The 25,277-nt window shown below is 37.3% G+C and overlaps 1 protein-coding gene across 1 annotated transcript; it reads left to right on the forward strand.

Moving 5' to 3' along the window:
- The first annotated feature begins 5,352 nt into the window (after positions 1-5,352).
- On the forward strand, positions 5,353-24,896 carry F11 (coagulation factor XI). The gene is made up of 14 exons (XM_058525395.1): positions 5,353-5,407; positions 10,156-10,318; positions 11,791-11,897; positions 12,864-13,023; positions 14,508-14,617; positions 15,328-15,487; positions 17,620-17,729; positions 17,834-17,996; positions 18,083-18,189; positions 21,448-21,616; positions 22,659-22,834; positions 23,422-23,517; positions 24,089-24,228; positions 24,735-24,896. The coding sequence occupies exons 1-14, from the start codon at positions 5,353-5,355 to the stop codon at positions 24,894-24,896; spliced, it is 1,878 nt and encodes a 625-aa protein (XP_058381378.1).
- The last annotated feature ends 381 nt before the right edge of the window (positions 24,897-25,277 follow it).

Below are 25,277 nucleotides of genomic sequence, written 5' to 3' on the forward strand. Positions count from 1 at the left end.
CCATTTACAAAATATTGTGTAAATTAAGTAGAAAAATAGGACAGTGAAGTTTCTAAGAAAGACTGAGTTTTTCCTTCCATGCTAAAGACACACTGAGTGGCAGAATGTGCTAAAGATGGAGGGAGTTGAAGGAAGACTGGTAGGTCTGGGTTATTCACAAACCATCCAACAGGAAAGAGAAGAGTTAAGAGTTTACTCCAGAAGTAAATTCTCCAGATTTTGTAAAATCTGACTGGATTCCATGAAATGATTAACAATAAACACAATTTCAACCTTTACTTTTGCATGCAATAAAGATATCGGTCTTTGTTCTTGTGTGAGTGTTGTTTTATATTTAAAAGGGAGAAAAATGGTTTGCAATGAAAATCCTTTATCTCTAGCTTTTAGTGTTGTAATTTTAAAGGGTGTTTGAACAGGACTTTGGAGTGTTTTCAGGCTTTCGTTGGTTAGGAAATGACCTTGTTTGGGCAAAACTGAGACAAGAGTTTTGAAATGTGGAATTCCCCTGGGGTATAAATGGTCACTTTAAAGTTGCCAACTAGAACTAGTGGTACTGGAATTGTCTCTTTGTTTTTTATTTATTTTTTGCTAGGAAGGATTTGCTGAGCTAACATCTGTTGCCAATCTTCCTCTTTTTTTTTTTCCCTCCCCAAAGCCCTAGTACATAGTTGTATATCCTAGTTGTAGGTCCTTCTAGTTCGTCTAGGTGAGCCACCGCCACAGCACAGCTACTGACGTGACCGGAACCGAACCCGGGCCACTAAAGTGTAATGCACTGAACTTTAACCACTAGGCCATCAGGGCTGGCTCTGAAATGGTCTTTTTATGACTCTCCATGTCTTCAAGTACAGGGGTGAACCGAGGTGCCCTTCACACAGGAAGAGCCTCATGGGACCGAGGGGTGTGTAACAGGCTAAGAAGGAAAGAGGTTGGAATGACTTTGCCCCCCAAGGAAGAGGCAGGGGTCTCTGGGAGTGGCATCCAAGAGAGGGTGGTCGCAGCACCAAGCCTGGAAGCTATCACTGCTGTTCCCTATGACCTCAGCAAATGTCCATGTGGAGTACACAACACGCGTACACATCTGATAAAGGCTAGCCAAGGGCTCCAACATCTGTCTCATTCCTCACCAAGGTGTGAGAAACCCCTAATTTAAATTAAACTTCTTATTTTAATTATTATTTATCTCTTTCTGCTCACTAAACAGTGAGCCACTTTGAAGGAGGCTCTCTTTTATGCGTATGGCATGTAAATGGGCATTCAGCAAATGTCTAATGAATGAATACATCTTTATTCTAAAGATGGGGCAATGGAGTCTCGAAGAGGTAAAAAAGATTAGCTCAAGGTCACTGGCAAATACAGAGCCAGAATTAAGCTTTGCATTCATGTTGCCTCATACTATGAGAAGGAGAAAAGATGACAGGAGCATTTATAACCATCATTTGTTATTTTCATTATCGTCTAAGGCAGCAGTTCTCAACTGGAGACAATTTTACCCTCCACTCACACCCAAGGGGCATTTCACAACGTCTGGAGACATTTTCGGTCGTCATACTTGGGTGAGGGAGTGCTACCAGCATCTAGTGGGGAGAGGCCAGGGATGTTGCTAAACAGCCTACAGTGCATGGGACAGCCCCCCACAACAAAGAATTATCTGGCCCAAATAATAATTCCAGGGTTCAGAGACCCTTATCTAAGGTCAGTATTAAAACCTTATAATGAAAAGGGACACATTTCAGGAACAGCAAGACAGCGGTTGTAGGACGTGGGAGGCTGTGCCCTTTTTCAAAGCAGGCCTTGATGAGAGAGACGTTTCCAAGAGAAAGTTGACTGTGGCTGTGACTAAGAAGGGGGTCTCCACCAACAGTATGCCTGGGCGGTTTTTTAGGTCACCAATGCTCCTAATTTCTGGTTTGCAATTGCATCTCTGTAGACTAAGTTCTGGATTCCTCCTGAGATTTTGTCTAGTAATTTCCCATTTTTATTAGGCTTCAAAAGCATTTTATTTCACTAGGGGGAAAAAGAACAACTTTACCTTTAAGATAAAAGTAGTTGACATCAGAATTCTAAACTGCGATGGTGTTAGTTGAAAAGAGTTTTCAAAATAGTATCAGTTTGAAAGGAAAGTCTGTTTAATCTCAAAGAGTTTCTACGCAGTTAAGACTCTTATTCCACTTTTATTTGAAAAGACAAAAGGATATTTGGAATCCTTATATTATTTCAAAGGCTTTAGAGACTTCACTAACTAGCTAAACGAAACTTGGGAAAATATTATTTAGTTTCCCAGTGAAGTATTTTTCTCATTGGAGTCTTTCTATTTCTCTCAATAGAGTTGGAGAGTTGTCATTATAGTCTTTTTATTGGGGCTTTAGGATAGAGATGGGGTTTCATGGGTAAACAATACAGGGTTGTAAGGACCTTATATAATTTCACATATCAGTTTTCCATGAAAACCTGTTGTGGCATAAATTTGCCATTCTATGTTTGAGCTTCATAAAAAGCAGTATGTCATAAATATGCACTTTGTGTGTACTGGAATGTACTTAATTTTAAATGAAAAACTCAGGAAAGCAACTAAAGACTCTTTATGTCAAGATAGGTCATAAAACTGGCAATAGATCAAATAAAAATGTCTGAATACCTGCCTTCCAGATAGAATGTCGCAATAGTTCCTTATCACTTTGTATAAAGACGTCTTCTAAGTTCACATCCCTCTTAACTTTCTGCCCTATGGAACAAAATGCTGGCTTTTCTCTTCTCAAAAATTCTCCGATTAGTTTATATGGGGCTAATCTTCGAATTTACTTTTATTCACTGTCTCCTTCAGTAAGTTCTCTCTTTTTCCTCATATTTCCCTTTCTGTCAGAGTTCTGAAAGGGCTGTCCAGTGTTTCTAATCTTGGGTCATTTTTCTCTGTAGGCCTTTGGTCACCAAGGACTGGGTATTCCACACCTTCAGAAACCATTCAGATAATGGCGACATTATTATGATAGACATAAGATTGTCACTCTTGGTCTCCAAACATTGAAATCCTCAAAGTAAACTGGTGACATTTTCTAGGTTTGGAAGATCACACTCATATTAGCACATCGTACCTGAACAAAGTATAATATTTCCTCTGGTACCTATAACTTCAGCAAGATCTCCAGGAGGGACAAATGTCATTTTATTTCTTCCCGCATCCTCAGAATATTTTTAAAACTTATGACTCCATTTATAAGCTAAGATCTTATTTGCCTTTCTATGGAAGATTAGGAGTCTTTTCTGAACCATAAAATTTTCTTTCTCTAAAATTTATTTAAATTAGGCATATTAAAAAGTGTGGGGTTTTTTTAGTTTATTTCTTTCAGGTTTCTAGGCGACCACGTACAAATCCTTAGGGCTACTTAGTGTCGTCTAATGTTATCAGTGAGGAACCCGAGCCCAGAGAGAGAAAGCAACCTGGCTGAGGACTCACAGGTAGCTGGTTTACAGTGTGGGAGGCTGGTTTCTGCTCAAGTTATATGACTAGTAAACCAATGAACAGATCTGGGTAACAAAGGACACACATCACCATGCCTTCCACAGGGCTTCTAGCCCTTCTTCAAAGTCAGTGGGAAATCTAATTAGGGGAAAAGTCACAGAAATCTAATTAGGGGAAGCCTGGAAAAATATTCCACAAGCTTTCCTCTCTATGACATGCAAAAATTCCTCCCATTAGGAGGTGCCCTCCAGGACAAAGGGAATTAACCTGATGTTTTATGATTGCTTGTCATGAAACAGCTAGACATGTCACTTCCTAGGTCTCATTTGTGTCTCAGTGCGCCAAAATCTAAAGAAAGTTATGAAAGTCTCATATGTTTTTAAAAAAATTTAATTTAGACTTTCAGTGTTCAAGTGGGATAGTAAGGAGCTTGGCTCCTTAGAACTAATAGTAGCTGCATAAGCCTCTGAGGAGGTGACATTATACAAAGGGAAGCTGTGAATCTAGAAGAGTAGAGCACCTGTGGTCTGCCCTTGACTTTCTACCCACCACCCCAGCCCTGAATGGCGGAAGTTCTGCCCCTAGGTCATACTGCGCATCAATAAGTCCATCAGACTTCCCTTGTTTTCTTTTTAGACTGTGAGACTCAAGTTAGGCTGGAATTAATGGTTAACAGCTGATGTTTGAAAGTGTGGTTAAGAGCAGCTTTGGCTCACAGGCACGGTGAATGTGAGTTTGCCCAACCGCTAAGGCACACAGGCAAATTCAAGTTCTGTAGCTGTCTCTCTGTGTGTCACCTGTTTACATACACAGTAAGATAAGAGGAAAAATTTTAATGTATTGAAAAAGCAAGCTACTCTACCAAGGAATATTTTTGACATGCAAGGATTTTAAGGACTTTCACAGACATGCTGTACAAAGAGACGGTGTTACATAACAATGGGAACCAGTAAAAGTAAATATTAAAGTTAAGTGAACATTACCTGCACAAGCTTATTTAGAGGATGAAGACCATTTTGGAATAAGAAAAGCATTCTTACTAAGAATTTCAGCAAACGAGGTGTTTTCAGGTATGATTTCAAAAATTATTAAGATTTCTCTCAGGCAATTATTCCTCAAAGTACCTCTTTCTACCATGGGGGGGTTTTTAAAAGTTTTACAATAGAGAACGATTAATTTTTAAAATCTGTCTGATTTAACATTTTTGAAGTTTTTAGTTAATATCCATAACCAATTTGAGAGGAGATGCAGAATAAAAGAAGAGTAATAGTGTGTGCTCAATAACAAGTATTTTACAAATTAAAATGACATTCAAGAGCAAATATTAAAAAATCAGAAGTCTTGATTTGTCCCGCTGATAGTTGGTTTTTCATAGAACAGTTTAATGCTTCATAGGCATAAGTATACTTATAGGTGTCCGGGACAACCTGGTAAAATATTTGCAACAGAATTTTAAAAATTGAAAACTTCATGAGTAGAAAATCATTTAGAGCTCTTTGATATAGAGAGACTCAAAGATGGAAAGAAAGGAAATAAATTGGAAGAAAAGACAAAAAAATGGAAAAATGGTGGGGGAGGGAAGGGTCAGATGAGAAATATCTGGTTAGTGGTAAGCTGGAGCCAGAGAAGAGGGAAGGGAGGGAGAGAACCCTTTCTTTCAGTGCTGGGTTCTTCAGAACTATGAGAGTGTTGACTGCCACACACACAGTCATGCCGAGGAACGTTCTAGGATTTGGGGAAGATAAAATTCAACATGGCGATAGGAACTCTGTGAACACTGTTGAGTTCACTACTCCTCTCCCTCCCTAGTTCTTGTAAACTCTGATGTCAGTAAACTAATTACAAATTCACATTCTATGTTCTAAACATAAGCACATTTTTCTTTTTGTAGGATGATTTTATTATATCAAATGGTACATTTCATTTTGCTCGCCTCGGTTTCTGGTGGTAAGTAGAGCTTTATCTTCAGTATGGACTGGAAATAGCTTGGTTCTCTGACTCATAAATTAGAAAAAAAGAGAGCAGAAGCCCAGAGAGAGAAATCACACCACAGTCCCCATATATGTGGGAGAATGAATCCCACACCATCCACTCCTGGGAAGGAAACAAAATTGTTTTATTTTTTGCTTGAGGCTCCAGGTGTTTTCAAAGAAGAAAAGGAAATTGAGGTCAACGGATTATTCATAATAGTAGGAATCTATGTCTATATCTATATCCATATCCATATTTATTTATATCTAAATTTTCATCACATTTAAATGATATTTAAGAGCAAAATTACAAAATAGGAGTTTTGATTCACCTCATTTAGTCAGTTTTCCATAAAGCAGTCAGTTTCGTGCAATGCACACACACACACACACACTAGCAACTTTGGACTGAAAAATGTTATGTGAATATTCATACATAGTTTACGCATTTCAATAATTTAATTTTAATTCTCCGCTCTACATCACATCCACTAAATTTGTTTATAAATTACTTAACCAATATTCAGAAGAACAAATCAGTACAAGTATTTTTAGCCCCTGTGTTTATTCTTTTTTTTTTTAACCTTTTTTTTTTTTTGTGAGGAAGATCAGCCCTGAGCTAACTTCCATGCTAATCCTCCTCTTTTTTGCTGAGGAAGACCGGCTCTGAGCTAAGATCTATTGCCAATCCTCCTCCTTTTTTTTTTTCCCCCCCAAAGCCCCAACAGATAGTTGTATGTCATAGTTGCACATCCTTCTAGTCGCTGTATGTGGAACGCGGCCTCAGCATGGCCGGAGAAGCCGGGCTGCCAGTAGCGGAGCGAGCGCACTTAACCGCAAAGCCACCGGGCTGGCCCCTGTGTTTATTCTTTATTTAAAATGAAAGCGTCAACATTCCTTTTAAAAATAACTTACATATATTACATTTAATTTCTGCTGTTGCTAGCATTTTATACACAGTACACTTATTCTGGCATATGTGAAAAATGGCAAATCTAGGTAAAGAGATTTAAAATAAATTCCAGTTACGGTATTAAACTATACAGTTCATAATTTCATTTTTCTTAGTAACCACATTGTTATCCAGGTCATTATATTCCTTCATTGTCATCATTATGAAACAGTATTGTTATTTCATTGATAAATAAATCAGTGCTAACTCAGTGGACATATTTTGAACACTGGACCCTGTACCTGCATATACAATCTTTATGTATATATATGGAACATTTACAAAAATTGACCACATTCAAGGCCCCAAAGCAAGTCTCAACAAATTTTAAAAGATTAAAATTATACAGAGCACGTTATCCAGTCACAGTGGAATTAACCTAAAAAATAACAATGAGACAACCGGAAAATGCTCCAATGTTTGAAAATTAAGTCACACCCTTTTAAATAAATATAGGTCAAAAAAGAGATCACAATGGAAGCTAGAAAATATATGGAATTAAATGATAGTGAAAATATGGCATATCAAAACTTTGGGATGTAGCTGAATCAGTGCTGAGATAAGTGTGTATAGACTTACAGGCACACACTAGAATGGAGAAAAGGTAAAAATTAATGATATAAGAATCCATATCAAGAAGGTAGAAAGAGAATAGCAAATTAAATGCAAAAAAAAAAAAGTAGAAAGAAGAAAAAATAAAGAAAATTACAGAAATCAACTGAATGTAAAACAAACATATATTAGAGAAGGTCAACTTAGTCACACTCTCCAACCCGTTTTGTAAGGTCAGTGTAATCTTGATACTAAAACCTGACATTATGACACTATGACAAGCCACAGGCCTTTTTTCTTCATGAACATAGATGCAAACGTCATAAACAAAATATTACCAAACTTAACCCAGCAGTATGTTAAAAAAAAATAAAAATAAAAAGAATGATTACATTGCCACAAAGTTGGGTTTCTAGGAATGAAAATTTAGTTTAGCATTCAAAAATCAATAGAGGCACCCAAAAGAAATGAAAGAAAAGACTCTAAGAGCTATATTCGTAGCAGCATTATTCACAAGAGCCAAAAGGTGGAAGTAACCCAAGTGTTCATCAACAGATGAACAGATAAACAAAAGGTGAACATACATACAGTGAAATATTATTCAGTCTTAGAAAGGAAGGAAATTCTGACACATACTATGTCATGGATGAACTTTGAAGATATTGTGCTAAGTGAAATAAGCCAGTCACAAAAGAACAAATACTTTATGATTCTACTTATATAAGGTATGTAAAGTAGTCAGTTTCATAGATAGAAAGAAGGACGGTGGTTGCCAGTGTTTGGGCAGAGCAGGGACGGGGAGTTAGTGTTTAATGGGTAGAGACTTTTAGTTGGGGAAGATGAAAAAGTTCCGCACATGTGTGTGTTACTACAATAAAAAATAATTTTTAAAATTAATAGTGCATAAAAAAATTTTGATAAAATTCCATTCATGATAAAAACTCTTAGCAAACTGGAAATAGAAGGGAACTTCCTTCATCTGTTAAAGAATATCTTAAAACAGACAGGCAAACGAAAATCCAAACCAAAAATCTTCAAGGAACCTAATACTTAATAGTGAAGCATTGGAAGTTTTCCCTAGAAATTGAGACTAAGACAAGAATTCCCACCGTTACTGCCATTAAACATAATACTGGAGGTCCTAGTCAGAGCGGTAAAGAACGAAAAAGAAATAAAAAGTAAAAGATCAGAAGGAAATAACTTTTATGGTTCACAGATGATACGATTGTGTACCTAGAAAAGTCCAAAATAACCAACACAAATTATTTGAGCCAATGCATTATATTAGCAAGAAGTCTGGAATCCGAACTCAATATACAAAAAAGAGCACTTGCTAATTTGCAAACAACAGATTAACCAGTTTTTACTGGCACTAAAAAGCTGTATTTGGATTTTGAAAACCAATCCTCCTTGTAAAACTAAATGATCCAATTAGTATAGGGTATATTTTAAGAAATTCAGAATCTATATTAAATATATAAAATCTGTTTAATTTACCAAATAATTAATAAGTTTCTTAAAAGTAATGTTTTAATGTAGCATGCTTGCTTTGCACCAAGAGGTGGGATTTCCATGGTCAATGGGAATATTTTGAGGTGAGAATCGACTCTCCATCAATGGGAGGCTGCCATACAAGTCCAGCGGAAGTAACACAGAGCTTGGGGAGACAAGGCAGGTTTCTGTTATGTCCCAGGTCATTCTTCGTTAGCTGCCAATTTTGGAGAAAATCGTGCTATATACAGAGGTTACAGCTGGGTAAGTTTGTAGGCATATATAGTGAATTTTTGAGGATAGTCTTTGGCAGGGATCCTTGACTCTCTTTTCTCACATAGATCCCTTTGGAAATTTAGTGAACACTCTGGTCTCCATTCTCAGAATCATGTTTTTAAAGGTATAAAGTAAAAATACGTAGGATTACCAAGGAAATCAATCATATTAAAATATAGTTAGTTAAAATGTAAAAAACAAAAAAAGTGATATAAAAATAGATGTGCTTCTTGTTAACACACTCTGTAACAAGATTTAGTGGTGGGCCTAAAACTGAATAGCAATAATTTACCACCAAACTAGTAATGAGTGATAGTGATATTTTGAAATATCTGCAACTGGAGTATTTTCTTTTCAAATCTGTGATTTTTATTATGACAAAGTCACAGATACTATGAACATGAATGTGGTTTGTTGCTTACATTAATAATAGAAGGTAATGCCACATTTCAGTTAGAGGTTAGTGAAAATAAAGATGGAATTTTCCACCATCCATTCCATGGCTTAAATCCTATAAGACTCTATGATACTTTTGACTGCTTTGTACCTACATACGTTCCCACGTATTTATTGGTATGTTGGTTGTTATTACAATAAATATTTGAGTTATATTTTATTCTGCCCAAAGTATTTTCACTTTTGTTGTATATATTTGTATATACATAATAAGCATATATATATTTTGTTATATATATATTTAATATTAAGAAGACCAAGGGCTATATAGTAGTACTTCTCCATGAGAATATACCAAGATGAAAATGTAGATTTTCATCTTTATTCAGAAACCTTTATTCAGTCACTAAGTGACAATGACCCAAAATGTCACAATTTGGAATATTAGATATCTTTTTCTAGAGATAGAAAAAATTTTTACTTTTATGCAACTTAGCTTTTTGTTTAAACTTATATATGGTTTCAGCTGAAGGAGATTCAATTACTGTTCTGAGAGTCTAAAGTTTCTGTTACTAAAGTGGCCCATTTTAAGTAGTGAGGTGATATGCATTATCACATCCAGGGCCATTGAGTGCTGCTGGAAAATGATCACTGTGGAGCCTTTGTTTCATATAAACACGGAGTTTAGACAAAGAGAAGCAATGGAGAAGAGGAAAAGCAGGAGGTCCTTTCTAGACTTGGATGGGATCCTAAAGAGCATCTTTTGCCAATAAAGATCTGAGAAATGATTTAATTACCCACAAAGCACTCCACGTTTCCAAGATAATTACTCATAAGCACAATTCCATGAAGGCATATGCACCATTTTGTGATTTTCTTTCCTCTCTGAGGCTGCTTCTCCAATAAACTAATATCAAAGTGTTGATTGCTCTGATTTCCAAGTTCAAGTATATTTCCTGTTCAGTAGACCTACTTCACTTGTCTTCGTGAGATTATTCCCTAATTAGACACGTGCCCGCTAAAACCCAAAATAACCCATGCCATGTATTACATCACAGAATGTGTGACGAAGCTGTTCAAAGATATCTACTTTCAAGGAGGAGACATTACTACTGTTTTTACTCCAAGTGCCAAGCACTGCCAGGTTGTCTGTACCCACCACCCAAGGTGTTTGCTCTTCACTTTTATGGCTGAATCATCATCTGAAGATCCTACCAAATGGTAAATGTTTGCATTTCTACATAGAGGAAATAGATTTTACATGACAGTTACCTACTAATCGATTTCCCTGTACCATTTTATAGAATTTAATGTTAACAATTGGATATTGTCCTTCAATTGAAATATTAAATATTACAGAAAAAAAAGATGGTGTGTAGGCAGATCAGGGAGGAACAGACATGCCTCTCAGTGTGGACTTTCCTCTCTTATGGTCTCCATATTAATGGTACACTTTCTCTCTTATTTCTCTCTACTTTTATGCCTCTTAATCTTTGCTTTTTGATTGATTGTTGATATTATTTAAACTGATACTTTTCCCTCAACTATTTTATTAGAAAAATTTAAATGTTTATAAAGGTAATATGAAAGAATAGTACAATGATCCCGTCAACACCAAGACTTTTTGCCATTCGTATCTTATCTATATACAGTCATGCGTCCCTTAATGACCAGGATATGTTCTGAGAAATGCGTTGTTAGGCGACTTTGTCATAGTGGGAACATCATAGAGTGTACTTACAGAAACCTAGGTGGTTTAGCCTATGAAACCCCTAGGCCATATGGTACTAATCTTATGGGACCACCGTCGTATACTGGGTCTATCATTGTCCAAAATGTCGTTATGTGGCGCATAACTGTATGTGTACATGTTTAACTATTTGAAATAATTTGAAAACATCAAACACCCCTATATATTTCAACATACATTATCCTACACAAAAGACATAAAAAATTTAAGAAGAATCCCTCTAGATCATCTCAATTGTCCCCCAAATGTAATTTATAGCCACTAACCAGAATCTTATCAAGATTCACAAATTGCCTGTGGTGGTTTTGTCTCTATAGTCATATTTTTAAAAAATTTCTAGAACATTCCACCCACCACTTTTGTTTCCATGTTGAGCTTAAAAATTCAATAATAAATTTTTACTGTAGAATTAAGCTATCAACATCTTTGTGTATTATTGCTGCATTTATAGATACTTACATAGTACCCGAACTTATAAAATTTACTATTCTAAAATCTACAACAAGGATCCACATACTTTTTCTTAACAAGGCAGAGAGTAAATATTTTAGGAGTTATGGATCCAGAGGCAAAATCAAGGATATTATATAAGTACTTATATAACCATTTAAAATGTAACCATTTAAAAATATAACTATTTAAAAATATAGAAACCATTCTTAGCTCATGAGCTATACAAAAACAGGCAGAGGGCTGCATTTGACCAGCAGGTCATAGTTTGCCCACTTCTATTTCCTGTTAGGAAGGAGTAGTATATGTGATCTTTTAAATGTAGGGATGTTGGAATGAAAAACAAACTCACAGTCTTGTTAAGAAAATGTTTGTTTTGGCATAAGATAGAGTAGTTTGTTTCCTTTTTTTCGACTTTCTGTGTGCTGACTTTTAAGACCCATAATTTTAAAACATAAATTCCCACCAAGTAATGTCATTTTTTAAAACACAGGTTTACTTGTATCCTGAAAGACAGTGTTACAGAAACACTGCCAATGGTGAATATGACAGGAGCAATTTCTGGATATTCTTTCAAGCAATGTCCACACCAAATAAGTGGTAAGATGTCTTGTTAGAATTAACAGATACCATGGGGCGGGCCCGTCGGCTTAGCGGTTAAGTGCTTGTGCTCCGCTACTGGCAGCCCGGGTTTGGACCCCGGGCACGTGCCGATGCACTGCTTGTCTGGCCATGCTGAGGCGGCGTCCCACGTACAGCAACTAGAAGGATGTGCAACTATGACGTACAACTATCTACTGGGGCTTTGGGGAAAAAAAAAGGAGGCGGATTGGCAATAGATGTGGCTCAGGGCCGGTCTTCCTCAGCAAAAAGAGGAGGATTGACATGGATGTTAGCACAGGGCTGATCTTCCTCAAAAAAAAAAAAAATAGAATTAATAGATACCAGTTATTGTGATGTATATGTGTAGTTACATCAGTTATGGTTTTATGGCTATAAAACAAAACCCTGCTCTATGGAAATAAATTCTCCTAGTGAAATTCTTTCTGTGTAGAGTAAGAACTAGCATATATTCATGTCTCCCTACCCCCCCATTATAGTTCATTAAAATTTATCTCATAGAAGGACATACCTTGCTACATCAGTTCTCATCATTCATTTATTTTCTTTCTCTTTTTCAAAGCTTAAAGTTTTATATGAAAGTCCTTATTAAATATATTAATTCAAAGGAAGCATCTTTATAAGTTGAGATGACACTTGTCTTAATAGTGAAATAGATAGTTGAATAGGTTAATTAATGAATCAATCAATCAAGAGAGGCCAGCTCGGAAAAGTGAATCAGGCATTTACAGGTCTAATATAGTTGCAATATAGGAAGGACATTGGCATTCTCTTACTGCTTCCATGTGAAAGTAGGAACTAAGCAGACTAAAACAAAAATAAAAGACTTCAGAGGAAAAGTGGCTGAAAGAGTTGAGAAGCAAGTCAGGAGGGAGGGTTGCTAAGGTAGAACTGAGTTGCCCCTGGAGTCTGGAAGATAACCATATTTTCCACTTTTATTTCCAGCTTGCAACAAATATGTTTATGTGGATCTAGACATGAGGGGCTTGAACTATAATAGCTCTATTACCAAGAACGCTCAGGAATGCCAGGAGAGATGCACGAATGACATGCACTGTCACTTTTTCACATACGCAACAAGGTGGTTTCCAAGCGCGGAGCATCGGTGAGTGAGCTGTAGACTGAGCCCAAAGACATTTGATTATCTGATGGAGAACAAAATGGGGATTCATTAAAATGTTTTTCATCAACTTGATGCCAAAATTTATTTTTAATCCCTACAAGACATTTCCATAATAAGTACTTACAGTTTTCTTGATGGAAAGTACATTTAAAGCCCAATTTGGATGCATTTATGGTGAGGAGTCTATCTGTTATAAAAATATAAATATATGCTTAACCCATTTTCTAGTTAATTAAAAAAGTGCTACATTTTTAAATTGGCAGTTTTGAGACAGTTACAGCTGGTCTGACTGTGCCACTCCCAGTCTAAAGGATGCTACTGTTTGACCCTTTAAAACCAAAGAAAAACCTACTCAGATATCTCTCCAAATAACGGAAGCCCTAAGCTTCCTAAGACAAAATAACGGAAGCTTCATGTGTAGTGTTTTAATCTTCCCCATACTGGATTTTGAAATATTCCAAGGGTAAATCTATTGCGTAAGAATATTAAAAAAAATGATTTTAACTCTAATGATTAATATGTTCTCTTTAAAAATATTTTAGGGAAAAATATCATTAACTTTATATTTAGAAATAATTTGAGATATTCTAAATTTGTATAGGAAACTACAGTTATCTGTAATCCAATGAAAAAAGAGAAATAAGTTCAAACGACTAGTATTTGGATTTTAACATTCTACTCTCCATATTCACAGAAAGGAGATGAGTGGAAAGAAAATAAAGCACCAAAGATTTCAAAAACAACATGATAAAACAAACCCTTAAATTAATAATTAAAGTTTTTTTTTTCTGAGGAAGATTAGCCCTGAGCTAACATCTGTTGCCAATCCTCCTCTTTTTGCTGAGAAAGATTGGCCCTGGGCTAACACCCATGCTCATCTTCCTCTACTTTATGTGGGACGCCACCACGGCATGGCTTGACAAGTGGTGCGTAGGTCTGCACCTGGGATCAGAACCTGCGAACCCTGGGCTGCTGAAGCAGAGTGTGTGAACTTCACCACCACGCCACGGGGCTGGCCCCAATAATTAAACTTTTATGCTTAATTTTCAAGCTTTTATGTCTTTAGCTCAGCTCAAACCACATCTTTTTATATATTTTATGTCTAAGAGTTAACACGATGTGAACAACGAGCCAGGAAATTGGGAGTTGCTAGGCAATACTAAAAAGTTAAAAATGCTAAAATGGAGAAGGGCTTGAGAAGTCATTGATTCCTACACTCTAGCTCATCATGTCACCACCCCTCTCAAGCTGTCACTTTACTGATGGCAAAGTGCACAGGACCACCAGGTCCTGGCAGAGTTGAGACTCAAGTCCAGCTGTCCAGCCTGTCAGATCAATGCTTGTCAGAGCACTTCCTTAGCTATAATGCCCAAGCAATCTCTAAATGGGAATTTCTTGTCATTTTATGTTTTTTCCTACTTGCATTTGGAAGAATAATATATTTTTCCATTTTTATTTTCATTCAGTAATGTTTGTCTACTGAAGTACACCCAAACGGGGACACCAACCAGAATAACGAAGCTCGGTGAAGTGGAGTCTGGATTTTCACTGAAATCCTGTGCACTTTCTAATCTGGGTAAGTATTCTTTTCTTAATGAGGTGGTTTAACCATTAAATAATAGGTGCTGATGATACATGCAATGGGCCTAATTTAGGATACCAGTTTATGCTCACTGATGAAACAGACTCAAAGATCTTTTACCTTCTTCATGTGAAAAATTTCAGTGTGTCCTACACAATTAGAGTTTGTGTTTGAATTTAAAGCTTAAAATAATCACTTTAGTTTTTCTAAATTAAAAATTTAGTTTAAAGGTCTTGGAGTCAACAAACTTTTTACTTATTATTAAGACCTTATTTCTTTAGAGTAGTTTTAGGTTCACAGCAAAACTGAGGGGAAGGTACAGAGATTTCCCGTATCCCCCTTGCCCCCACACATGCATAGCCCCCTCCATTATCAACCTGCCCTACTGGAGTGGGACATCTGTTATAACTGATGAACTTACACTGACACATTGGAATCACCCAAAGCCCATAGTTTAGGTTACGATTCGCTCTGGGTGTCGTGCACTCTATGGGTTTGGACAAATGTATAATGATGGGTATGCATCATTACAGTATCATACAGAGTATTTTCACTGCCCTAAAGTTCCTGTTTGCTCTGCCTATTCATCCTTCCCTCGCTCCCCAACAAACTTCTTTATGTGGAATTTACGAATACCATGACTGGGCTTTTACTGTTTCAGTTGGTGAGTTGACAGCCTGAACACAGTTTCTTCTGTCCTACAGCTTGTATCAGAGATGTTTTCCCCAGCACGGTGTTTGCAGACAGTAACATCGACAGTGTGGTGGCTCCAGACCCTTTTGTCTGTCGCCGTATCTGTACCCACCATCCCAATTGTTTGTTTTTTACCTTCTTCTCTCAAGACTGGCCTAAAGAGTCTGAAAGGTAAGGAGTTAAGATTAATAGCAATGTTATCTTTTAAAACAGCTGATCAAAACCCATCGTTAAAAATTCTGAGCAACTACAGATTTACTCCAAGTGTCTGTATAGGGTAGGTAAAAGTTGCAAAGAGTTCCTAGCTCCGCTGCCTTTCCGTTACCCACTACTGACTACAAACCCCATGTTACCAAAGACTCTTGATATTCTTTAGGTTAGGGAGGTCTCTGCCTTCAGCAAAGGGAGAGTTGCCTAGGTCTGAATGGAATGAGGAAAGCAAATGGTCATTAAGAGGCAGCTTAGTCCAATGCTTGGTTTGAGACAATTGAACCTGGAACAGAAAGACCTGGAAATATCAGTGAAACGTCAAATCCAAAGAGGAGAGAAGTGAAAATGAAGGCCTCCATCATCAGAACTGGGGATGATGGTGCAGGGAGGTTTGAGAATTGAGACCCTATTTCCCTACTGATGGATATTAAAACACAGGAAACCATAACAAAGCGTGGGAAATTTCTCTGATCATCAAACGGACATTTGCTGGGGTTGCTGCCCCATATTAACAAGATTCACTAAGAATATCTTAAGATTAAGTCTGCTTCAAAATATGGATTCCGTGTATTACCTGAATCAGAATTCTCAGAGCCCTTGGCACTTGCTCAGCTTGGCTGCCCATTATTGGGAGAGTGTCCCCCAGATCAATCCAGCCAAGGTAAACCCTGAGTTCCTTGTCCATCGAGCAAGACTGGTTTTCCATTGAGTGAGGCTATAATTTCAGAAGCACTAGGTCTGTCACATGAAAATATGTCTGTTACTTTCATTTACTGAACAAACTTAATATAATTTATTTGGTGCCTACTATATACCAGACACTGTTCTGAACACTAGGGATGCCATTAGTAAACTAAATAGATAAAAATCCTGCCCCATTTGGAGTGGAAGTGATAGAGACGTAATCAGATTGGGATATATTGTCAATGTAGAGCCAGTAAGATTTGCTGATGGCCTGCATGCTGGCTATGAAGGAGAGGGTCAGGGATAGCACCAAGATTTTTGGCCCAAGGAATTGAAAGGATGGAAATGCCAATGACTAAGATGTGGAAGATTTCATAAGGAGCAGATTTCAAGAGAGAAGAGATGCCTAGTAGACATCCAGAGAGAAATGTTGAATTGGCAATTGAAAAGAAAAATCTGGAATTAAGAGAGGTTTACATTCTAGATCTATGCTTGGGCGTCACCAGTATACAGCTGGTAGTTAAAGCCATTGAATCTGGTGAGATCATCAAAAGGTTGAATGCAATGAGAGAAGCAAGGAGGTTCAAAGATGGAGCCTTGAGGCATTATAAACTTCAGAAATTAGAAAGGTGCCTTTGTGATGTGTTATTTTGTGTTAAGCACTGCTCTTTTTCTTTTTTATTCCTTTTATAAAATTCCAAGTCAATACCTATAGGAGGAATAACACATTTGATTCTCAATATAGGGCGAGAGAGGAACATGGATGCTACAGGCCAAGACTTGGCTTTTAAAATTTAAATTAATTAACATTAAATAAAACTAAATATTCATTTTCTCAGCTGTATTAGCCGCATTTTAAGTGCTCAACAGCTGCATGTGGCTAGTGGCTGTTGTGTTGGATGGCACAGACATGGAATATTTCCATCATTGCAGAAAATTCTATTGGACAGCACTGCTCTAGACAGTGATTTTGTGCTAATTAGGAAAAGTTACTTCCTTCCAGGAAAATTCTGCCTGGGTGTGGAGCCTGTGATGGGTTTCACTTATCCCTGTCTAAGTCTGCAGCAACGCTGGATAGCAGATTTCTAGGTAGCATGAAAACTCTTGAATCTTTGAGATAGGATGAGAGTTTTGAAAGAGAGGAAATAAAGAAGGAAGATGATAGGAACACTGACAAGAGAGCAAGCTCAGAAAATTTTTATGGAGGCAGGTAGTTTAGGTTTGAAAATTTGTCTACAATCTATGGATCATTGGGTCTGACTCAGTGATTTATGAAGAGTACTTTCAAAATGGGAAAATCTTTGCTATTCAATGCCAGCATGAGCTGACTTCTACATGTGCTGTAAAAAATGTTTTTTAATTTGATATGTTTTATATGGTATATTTATATTTCCCTTTTTTACTGTTAGAAATCTTTGTCTTCTTAAAACATCTGCGAGTGGATTACCAAGTACACGCATTAAAAAGAGCAAAGCTTTCTCCGGGTTCAGTCTACAAAACTGCAGGCACAGCGTCCCAGGTAAACAATGACGGCATTTTCTTCTGATTAATACCAAGAAATTTAGGAAATTGACGAGTGCTAAGGTGATATGTCTCATATCTGATATGTGATTTGCTGTCTAGTGTTCTGTCATCCTTCATTTTACCGTGACACTGATTTCTTGGGAGAAGAACTGGACATTGTTGATACGAAAGGGCATGAAGCCTGCCAGAAAATGTGTACCAACACCGTCCGCTGCCAATTTTTTACTTATTCTCCACCTCAAGAATCTTGCAACGCAGGGAAGTAAGACATAAAGGGTTACAGTGATGCTTCTGTCCCATCTATTTAGAGGAGCATTATGTTTATACCCTTTTGTTTCCAACCTGCAGGGGTAAATGTTACTTAAAACTTTCTTCAAATGGATCTCCAACTAAAATACTTCATGGGAGAGGAGGCATCTCTGGATATACATTAAGATTATGTAAAATGGATAATGGTGAGTTTAATGTGACTTGAAAGAATACATCTGAAGGAGTTATTCTATGCCAGATACATCATGACAAAGAGAGCCAATAATAGCCACAGAAGGGAGAAAATTGGTGAAATAATGAACTTAGATGCAATTTTCTGTTATTTTCACTCCTATCTCCCAGGCTGACCATGTTTTAAGGGTAAATATTGGGCCTTGACTAAATTCTGCATTGCCTAGTATTAATTGAATATGTGTTTTAATTCTACACATTCACACGACTGGTATTTCATGGTGAGACTCAGGCTCAGCCAACACTTTTATGTCTGATTCTTGTTATCAAGGCCAACTAACTTTCTTATCATTCTTTGTAATCAAAATATCAACCAGCATCTTGGTTAATCAAATTATTCATTTTCTTTCCATTGACCATTACTTGATCTTTAGTTGAAACATAAATAATCATCATATGTTTGACAATTATGTCTCTATTCAAGAAATACTCAAGTAGCTCCCTCTCAGGGGCCTTCATTCTTTCAGATTCCCTGCCAGTGTTCTGCATACTTATGAATATTGGCAAAAATTACAGTAAAACCTTATTATTTTGTAACAATGAGTGTGTTAGGGGGGAAATAAAAAGATTGTCTAGATTAAACAAGACCTGTAATAACATAAAAATTACAATAAAAATCAGATCAGTGATGTTTTCATCTCAGTGGCCAATTTCTGAGCATAGTAACCAGAGGTGGTTTGTAGGTGAACAGAATCGTCTAGGGGACAGAATCCCCAACAGGAAAGAATATACTACACACACTCCTCCCTAAGTTACCATAATGCCCTGTGATGACTTGAGTATTTATCGGTTTACATAAAACCACACATTTTTAGACTTTTATTGTTTAATGTCCGATATCGTAATGTAATATAAATTAAGATGCAACTGAGATTTAATGAATAAAATAGAAGTTGATAATTATGCTTTGTAATAGTTTCAAAGCATAAAATTTTTTGTTTCAGAATTATTTGCTCTACTGAGAAGGTGAATAAATCCTTAACTTCTGAGAACTTGTTTTGTAGAATATATGATATTGTGTTGCGTCCAATACTAATATCCCAGCTAGGAAACTATGACTTCCTAGAGTTTAGAGGGGGCTCTTATGGGAATCTTTGGATGGTTCAACCTTCTTTAAAAAGCTAATCAGTTACATTGTATGTCATACATTCTGTGTTTTCCTGGCAATAAATTTACCTAGGCAAGAAGGAGCATTGATAATAACTCTGTTGTCTTAGTTGTACTAAGCATTAGAAGAGACACTTAGCAAGTTTTGTTCTTAATGACGTCGACATAGTTTAAAAAATAAGAACCAGCACTTACGCCTTAAATTGCAGAATCCATTCTCCACTCTCCTTCCTTCATTATGTTCTTCTCTATTGAATTCATGGACTCTATAAAGGTTACAGAATATATGAGGTGTAGATTGATAGTTGAAGCAGAAAATATAAGGGAAAATAAAATCTTATATCATTTTAGTGAAGCTTCTGAATTAAATGAAACTAGATAACTAGTTTGCACTATATTAGATGAAATAATACCCTAATATTAGAGGGGATATCTAATTATGTTTAACATGTCTTGCATTGTCATTGGTCTACAATATAACTTAACTTTCTTAAGATACAGAGCAATTGCCATCAAAAGAAACATTTCTTAACACAAAATATGATGCTAGACATGGATATTTTTAGTATTGTGTTTGAACTGAGAAACCAAATAGAATGAACATCAACATCAATGACTCATCCCTAATAAGGTCTTTGCTAAGTTGTTCAGAATGTATTTTAGTTACTGCTTATCTATTAATTTTCCTAAACTTTGCCATTATGCCACTTCCCACCTTGCAAATTATAAGGGCTTCCCAGTAATTCCACAATATAGTCAACATCCTCAAAATGGTCCTCTAAAACTAATCTCCACCTGATCCACTCTCAAATGAGAACTCTCTTCTTAGCATATCTAGGCTTTCACAAACACTTCATGCTTGTTCCTATGTCAGCTTTACACCAGCTGGGTGTTTCCTTCAAAATTCCTTTTCCTGTCCTCTTCTATTTGAATCTGCCTCAGAATTATACACCCATTTTCCTATTGAGGAAAGAAAGACCTAGAGAGGTTGTTTACGCCTAGAAAACTAATGAATGGACTGTCTAGGACTTAGCTTTTGACTAGTGACTCTTCTGTTAACTTCACACTCCTCCTCTAGCCGAGGACATGAAGCTTCCTTGATCCCCTGAGCCTTGCTCTCCTAAGTCTGATCTGAGCATAGCGCGTTGCCATCACCTGGGAGTTTGCTAGAAAGAATTTCAGGCCCCACCCCAGACTGAATCAAAATCTGCATTTTCAAAGATAACCGGGTGATCCATACGCACATTAAAATATGAGAAGCACTGCTCTAGAATACTGTTGTCTATGAACACCTCACTCCCATTCTATCTAGGTTACTCAGGCGGATTTGGCCAAGGCTTCCAACCAAGAGAGTGAGTTCTTGTGTTGGGCACCCCAGGAGGTAGAAATAGAAGGGACTATGCTACTCAGGGCAGCCAAGATAGAAAGAAACAGAGGGGTAAGTCTGACTCAAAGTCCTTGGAAAGTATCAAGATTTGAGCCAAAGAACCCCAAACTGTCAACAAGACCAAAGGGCAGAAGCAGTTCACAAACAGAAGAGCAGCCCAGGTTGGGTTGTGGGTGGAGCAGGAGGGACTGGGACCAAAGGTTAGCCCGAATGGAAGAGGATAGGGGAGGAATTGGACAAAGACTGCAAACTGAGTGGAAGGTACTCAACTTTTCTTTATAACTTCCAACTTCAGCAGGGCTGATTAAAACTGAAATCGCTAGGCTCTACAGCCAGAGTTTCTGATTCACTGGGACTGGGGTAGGGCTCAACAATTTGTATTTCTAACAAATTTCCAGGTGATGCTGTTGGTCTGAGGGCCAACTTGCCAACCACTGCTTTAAAAGGACTATCAGGGTTATCACTTGAAGGATGATAAGACTGCCTCCTGGTACCAGATGAAGCATTATTTGGGGGCATACGATCTCAAGGCGACCTACTCATTCAATTTTTACGTGCATGTTTTGCTTTGCCAACTTGATTATAAAGTTTTTTCCAGTCAAGGTCATGGTAATTATTGAATCAAGGGAAAATTTCCTTCCCTTTGCATCTGAAGGAGCATAACTACTGATGGAAAAGAAGATTTAGGAAGCTACTCATTGCAATCCTTCTGTTGCAGCGTGTACAACCAAAATCAAGCCCAGAGTTGTTGGAGGAAGGGCTTCTGTTTCTGGTGAGTGGCCGTGGCAGATAACTTTGCACGTCACCTCACCTACCCAGAGACACCTCTGTGGAGGCTCCATCATTGGAAACCAGTGGATATTAACAGCTGCTCATTGTTTTGACGAGTCAGTATTATTACTGTTTTTACTCGTTCACTGTGCTCACACATATATGAAATCCATCACTAGTATATTAGCAAATATTTTTAATATGTAAATTACCCTATTTGCTAAGTTAATTTTCTGTCTTTAGTGAAAAAAACAAAAAGGAAGAACCACTCGTGGTCCACTAGCATCAGAATAGGTGCAGGAAGGTGGCTGTTTGACTGCATACAATTCCACTTGCTCGTTTAAATGTATATACGTCCCCAAGGGAGTTCTTGTTATTTCCTATAAGAGCACACCATCTTCTGTGCACTGGCTCCAGAACTAAATTCAAAGAGAGTTTTTCATTCCCCGAATCTAATTTCACTTTCTACCTTCCTCTCTCTCTCTCTCTTTCACTGTTTCCACATGTAGAAGGAAGAATTCATTACTCATCCTCAAATTGTATTCCCTACTTAGGTCAACTTTAATATCGGCCAAAAATAAAAGCTCCATCAGGAGAGTATACGTATCCTAGGGAAATTTAGTTGGCCAAACTTCCTCTTTGCACTTCAGTATCCTCTGAGTTGTTTCCAGACACTGTTTGGTGTGTATGCTTTTTTCCCCATCAACATGCAGCATACTCACATTATAGCTCAAAAATACGTTTGAGGTCAATAGTCTCCTTTATCTTTTACATATGGGAAAATGGAATACCAGAAAGTCCGGGTGAATTTCTCAGGGTCACGGCCAATGAATGGCAGAGTTGAAACTAAAACCCAGAACTCTTCATGAGTGTGTGTGGGGGAGTGTGTGTGTGTGTGTGTGTGTGTGTGTGTTGGAGGGTGGAAAGAGCATTAATTCATTTTTGTGTTTACTGTAAGGTAAATGCTAGCCCAGGGCCTTCTGTATAGGAGGAATATGTGACTGAAAAATCTTAGCATGAAATCGCTTTTTTCCACCTAAAAGCCCATCACTGGCAGAAAATATCAGATAGTATAGCCAGTTAAATAGCAATATAGCTCTAATGTTTGGGAATTGTTTGGTAAAGGAAATTTCTTTTCTTCTATTGTTTACTCCTTAGGGTAGTGTCACCTAAAATTTTGCGTGTCTATGGTGGCATTTTAAATCAGTCAGAAATAAAAGAGGATACATCTTTCTTTGGAGTTCAAGAGATAATAATTCACGATCAATATGAAAAGGCAGAAAGTGGGTATGATATTGCCTTGTTGAAACTGGAAACAACAATGAATTACACAGGTATGTAGAATTTTAAATGGAAAGTTTCCACAGTGATGACCTAGACATAATGTTTAACACTCCTAGATTCACAGCCTGACCCTAGCCATCTCTCCATGTGCTGTTATCAGGAAGGGGGCGAGTTTGCAAAGCTAGTCTTTCAGTCTGTTAAGACTGACTCTCTTTGCTGATTATTGAATCCTATTTTGGGCTGTGGGGGAAATGATAAGTTTTCTCCAGGCTTCTTCAGATGCACAGAATGACATACTTTTTAATAATATATTGGAATATTAAGGATGATTTATACCTCCCTTTTAGGAACAAAAGGACTGCACGTCAGAGCAATTAAGCAACTCCTACAGGGTTCCAGACCTGGTTAGAGTGATGGAGTTAGTGGGGAGGACTGAGGCTGGTCTCGCTCTTGTTCCCTCTGCCTGGAATGTGTGGTGTATATGTTCATGCTGAACATGAGGGATGAAAATGTATGCCAATAAGGCCAAAATGAATATAGAGAACACAGTAAATAATGTAAAGCAAAAGAAGAGAGTCTCCTGGGAAAGAAGATACATTTCGTTTCTGATAACCAAATCATGATTTTTAAAATTTAGATTCTCAACGACCCATATGCCTACCTTCCAAAGGAGATAAAAATGTAATATATAGCGATTGCTGGGTGACTGGATGGGGGTACAGGAAATTAAGAGGTAAAAAATGATGTTTCTTTATATGCTCCATCCTAAAGATAAAGAACACAGTTTAACCATAACCTTTTCTGCTATGTCAAGTCATACAGCTAAAATGTGAGTAAAATACTAATATTATTCAATTGCAGAAAGCATATTAATAAAGGTGGAAAGACAAAATTACCCAAGTGAGGATACTATCACGTCTGTTTGATTGGAAATTTTAAATATGACAATCTCTTTAAAGACTAATTATTTTTAATGAAGTTTAATGTGAAATCTAGCACTTTTCAGTAAATATTCTAGCCTGTTATTCAATTATTTTCTCTGGGAAGTTATTCCAGTTAGAGTTGTAATTAATTTTGAACTTAATTAACGTTAACAAAATGGTACTCACAATAGTGGGAATAATGTCTTTTTCCTACTCTGTAATTATGAAAGGTCTATGAGGTAAAACTAATATTTTTTCTTTCTAGATTTTTATATAGGTATGATTTTGATTTTAAATACATATATTTATATTTAAATATATACTTATGTTTATACTATTATATGGTTATTCCATTAACAAACCAAAAAAATTTTTTTTCAGATAAAATACAAAATACTCTCCAGAAAGCCGAGATACCCTTGGTGACAAATGAAGAATGCCAGACAAGATACACAAAGTATAAAATTACCAATAAGATGATCTGTGCAGGCTATAAAGAGGGAGGGAAGGATGCTTGTAAGGTAACAGAGGGTTCTCAACCAATTGAATATATTCAAATTAGAATGTTTAATGCATTTTAAAAAGCAGTCTTCTGCCAAGGAGCAGGGAACACAGTATGGTTTTTTTTTTGTTGTTTGTTTTTTGGCTTTTTTTGCTGAGGAAGATTCACCCTGAGCTAACATCTATTGCCAATCCTCCTCCTTTTTAGCTTGAGGAAGATTAGCCCTGAGCTAACATCTGCACCAGTCTTCCTCTATTTTATATGTGGGTTGACACCACAGCATGGCTGATGAGTGGTGTAGGTCCGCACCTGGGATCCGAACCCGTGAACTGGGGCTGCTGAAGTGGAGCACGTGAGCTCAACCACTATGCCACAGGGCAAGCCCCACAGTGTGTTTGTTTTAAAACTGAAGTTTACAAAAGGGCCAAGACAGAATTTTAGGCGAAATCACTCTGGGGAAAATGTATTTAAGATAAGAAGTGTCTGAACTGACTGTGCGCCTTTTCTTTTCTCCTCTCATCTTAGGGAGATTCTGGGGGCCCCCTGTCCTGTAAACACGATGAGGTCTGGCACTTGGTGGGCATTACCAGTTGGGGTGAAGGCTGCGCTCAAAGAGAACGGCCAGGTGTTTACACCAATGTGGTCAGGTATGTGGACTGGATTTTGGAGAAAACACAAGCACCGTGAAAGAGTTCTTGGATGCCATCGGACTCCCTGAAGGGCAAACCAGATTCTTCCCCAGAAGAGGGTTTTGATTTCACTGAAGAAGACGCTGTGCCATCATTTTCCTCTACAGGTCACGATACTGAGGCAGAAACAATTGAAGGGGCTTGGTATTTGTAAGAAGATGCCCAAACAAACTATTGTTTTCAAAACTCCTATTCCATGATCATCATAGTTTGCTTTCAGCATCCAGTCTCTTGCTTTTTGATCACATCTTTACTCAGCCAAAGAAATACTATAAGGTGATATTTTTGAAGATTAAAATATAGCCAGATAAACCAGAAAAGAATCGAGCAGTGGCACCAAAGGAAAGAAGCCACCATGAAAAGATTTGTTAAATGAAAA

Source organism: Diceros bicornis, chromosome 29 (genome assembly GCF_020826845.1).
Source record: "Diceros bicornis minor isolate mBicDic1 chromosome 29, mDicBic1.mat.cur, whole genome shotgun sequence".
Taxonomy (NCBI): domain Eukaryota; kingdom Metazoa; phylum Chordata; class Mammalia; order Perissodactyla; family Rhinocerotidae; genus Diceros; species Diceros bicornis.

What these genes read in the sequence shown, in the direction of transcription:
- F11 (XM_058525395.1), top strand. Translation starts at nt 5,353, where the DNA reads ATGATTTTATTATATCAAATGGTACATTTCATTTTGCTCGCCTCGGTT. An exon ending in GCTGCTCATTGTTTTGACGA is followed by an intron (nt 21,617 to 22,658) that starts GTCAGTATTATT and finishes TTTACTCCTTAG; the next exon opens with GGTAGTGTCACCTAAAATTT. An exon ending in AACAACAATGAATTACACAG is followed by an intron (nt 22,835 to 23,421) that starts GTATGTAGAATT and finishes TTTAAAATTTAG; the next exon opens with ATTCTCAACGACCCATATGC.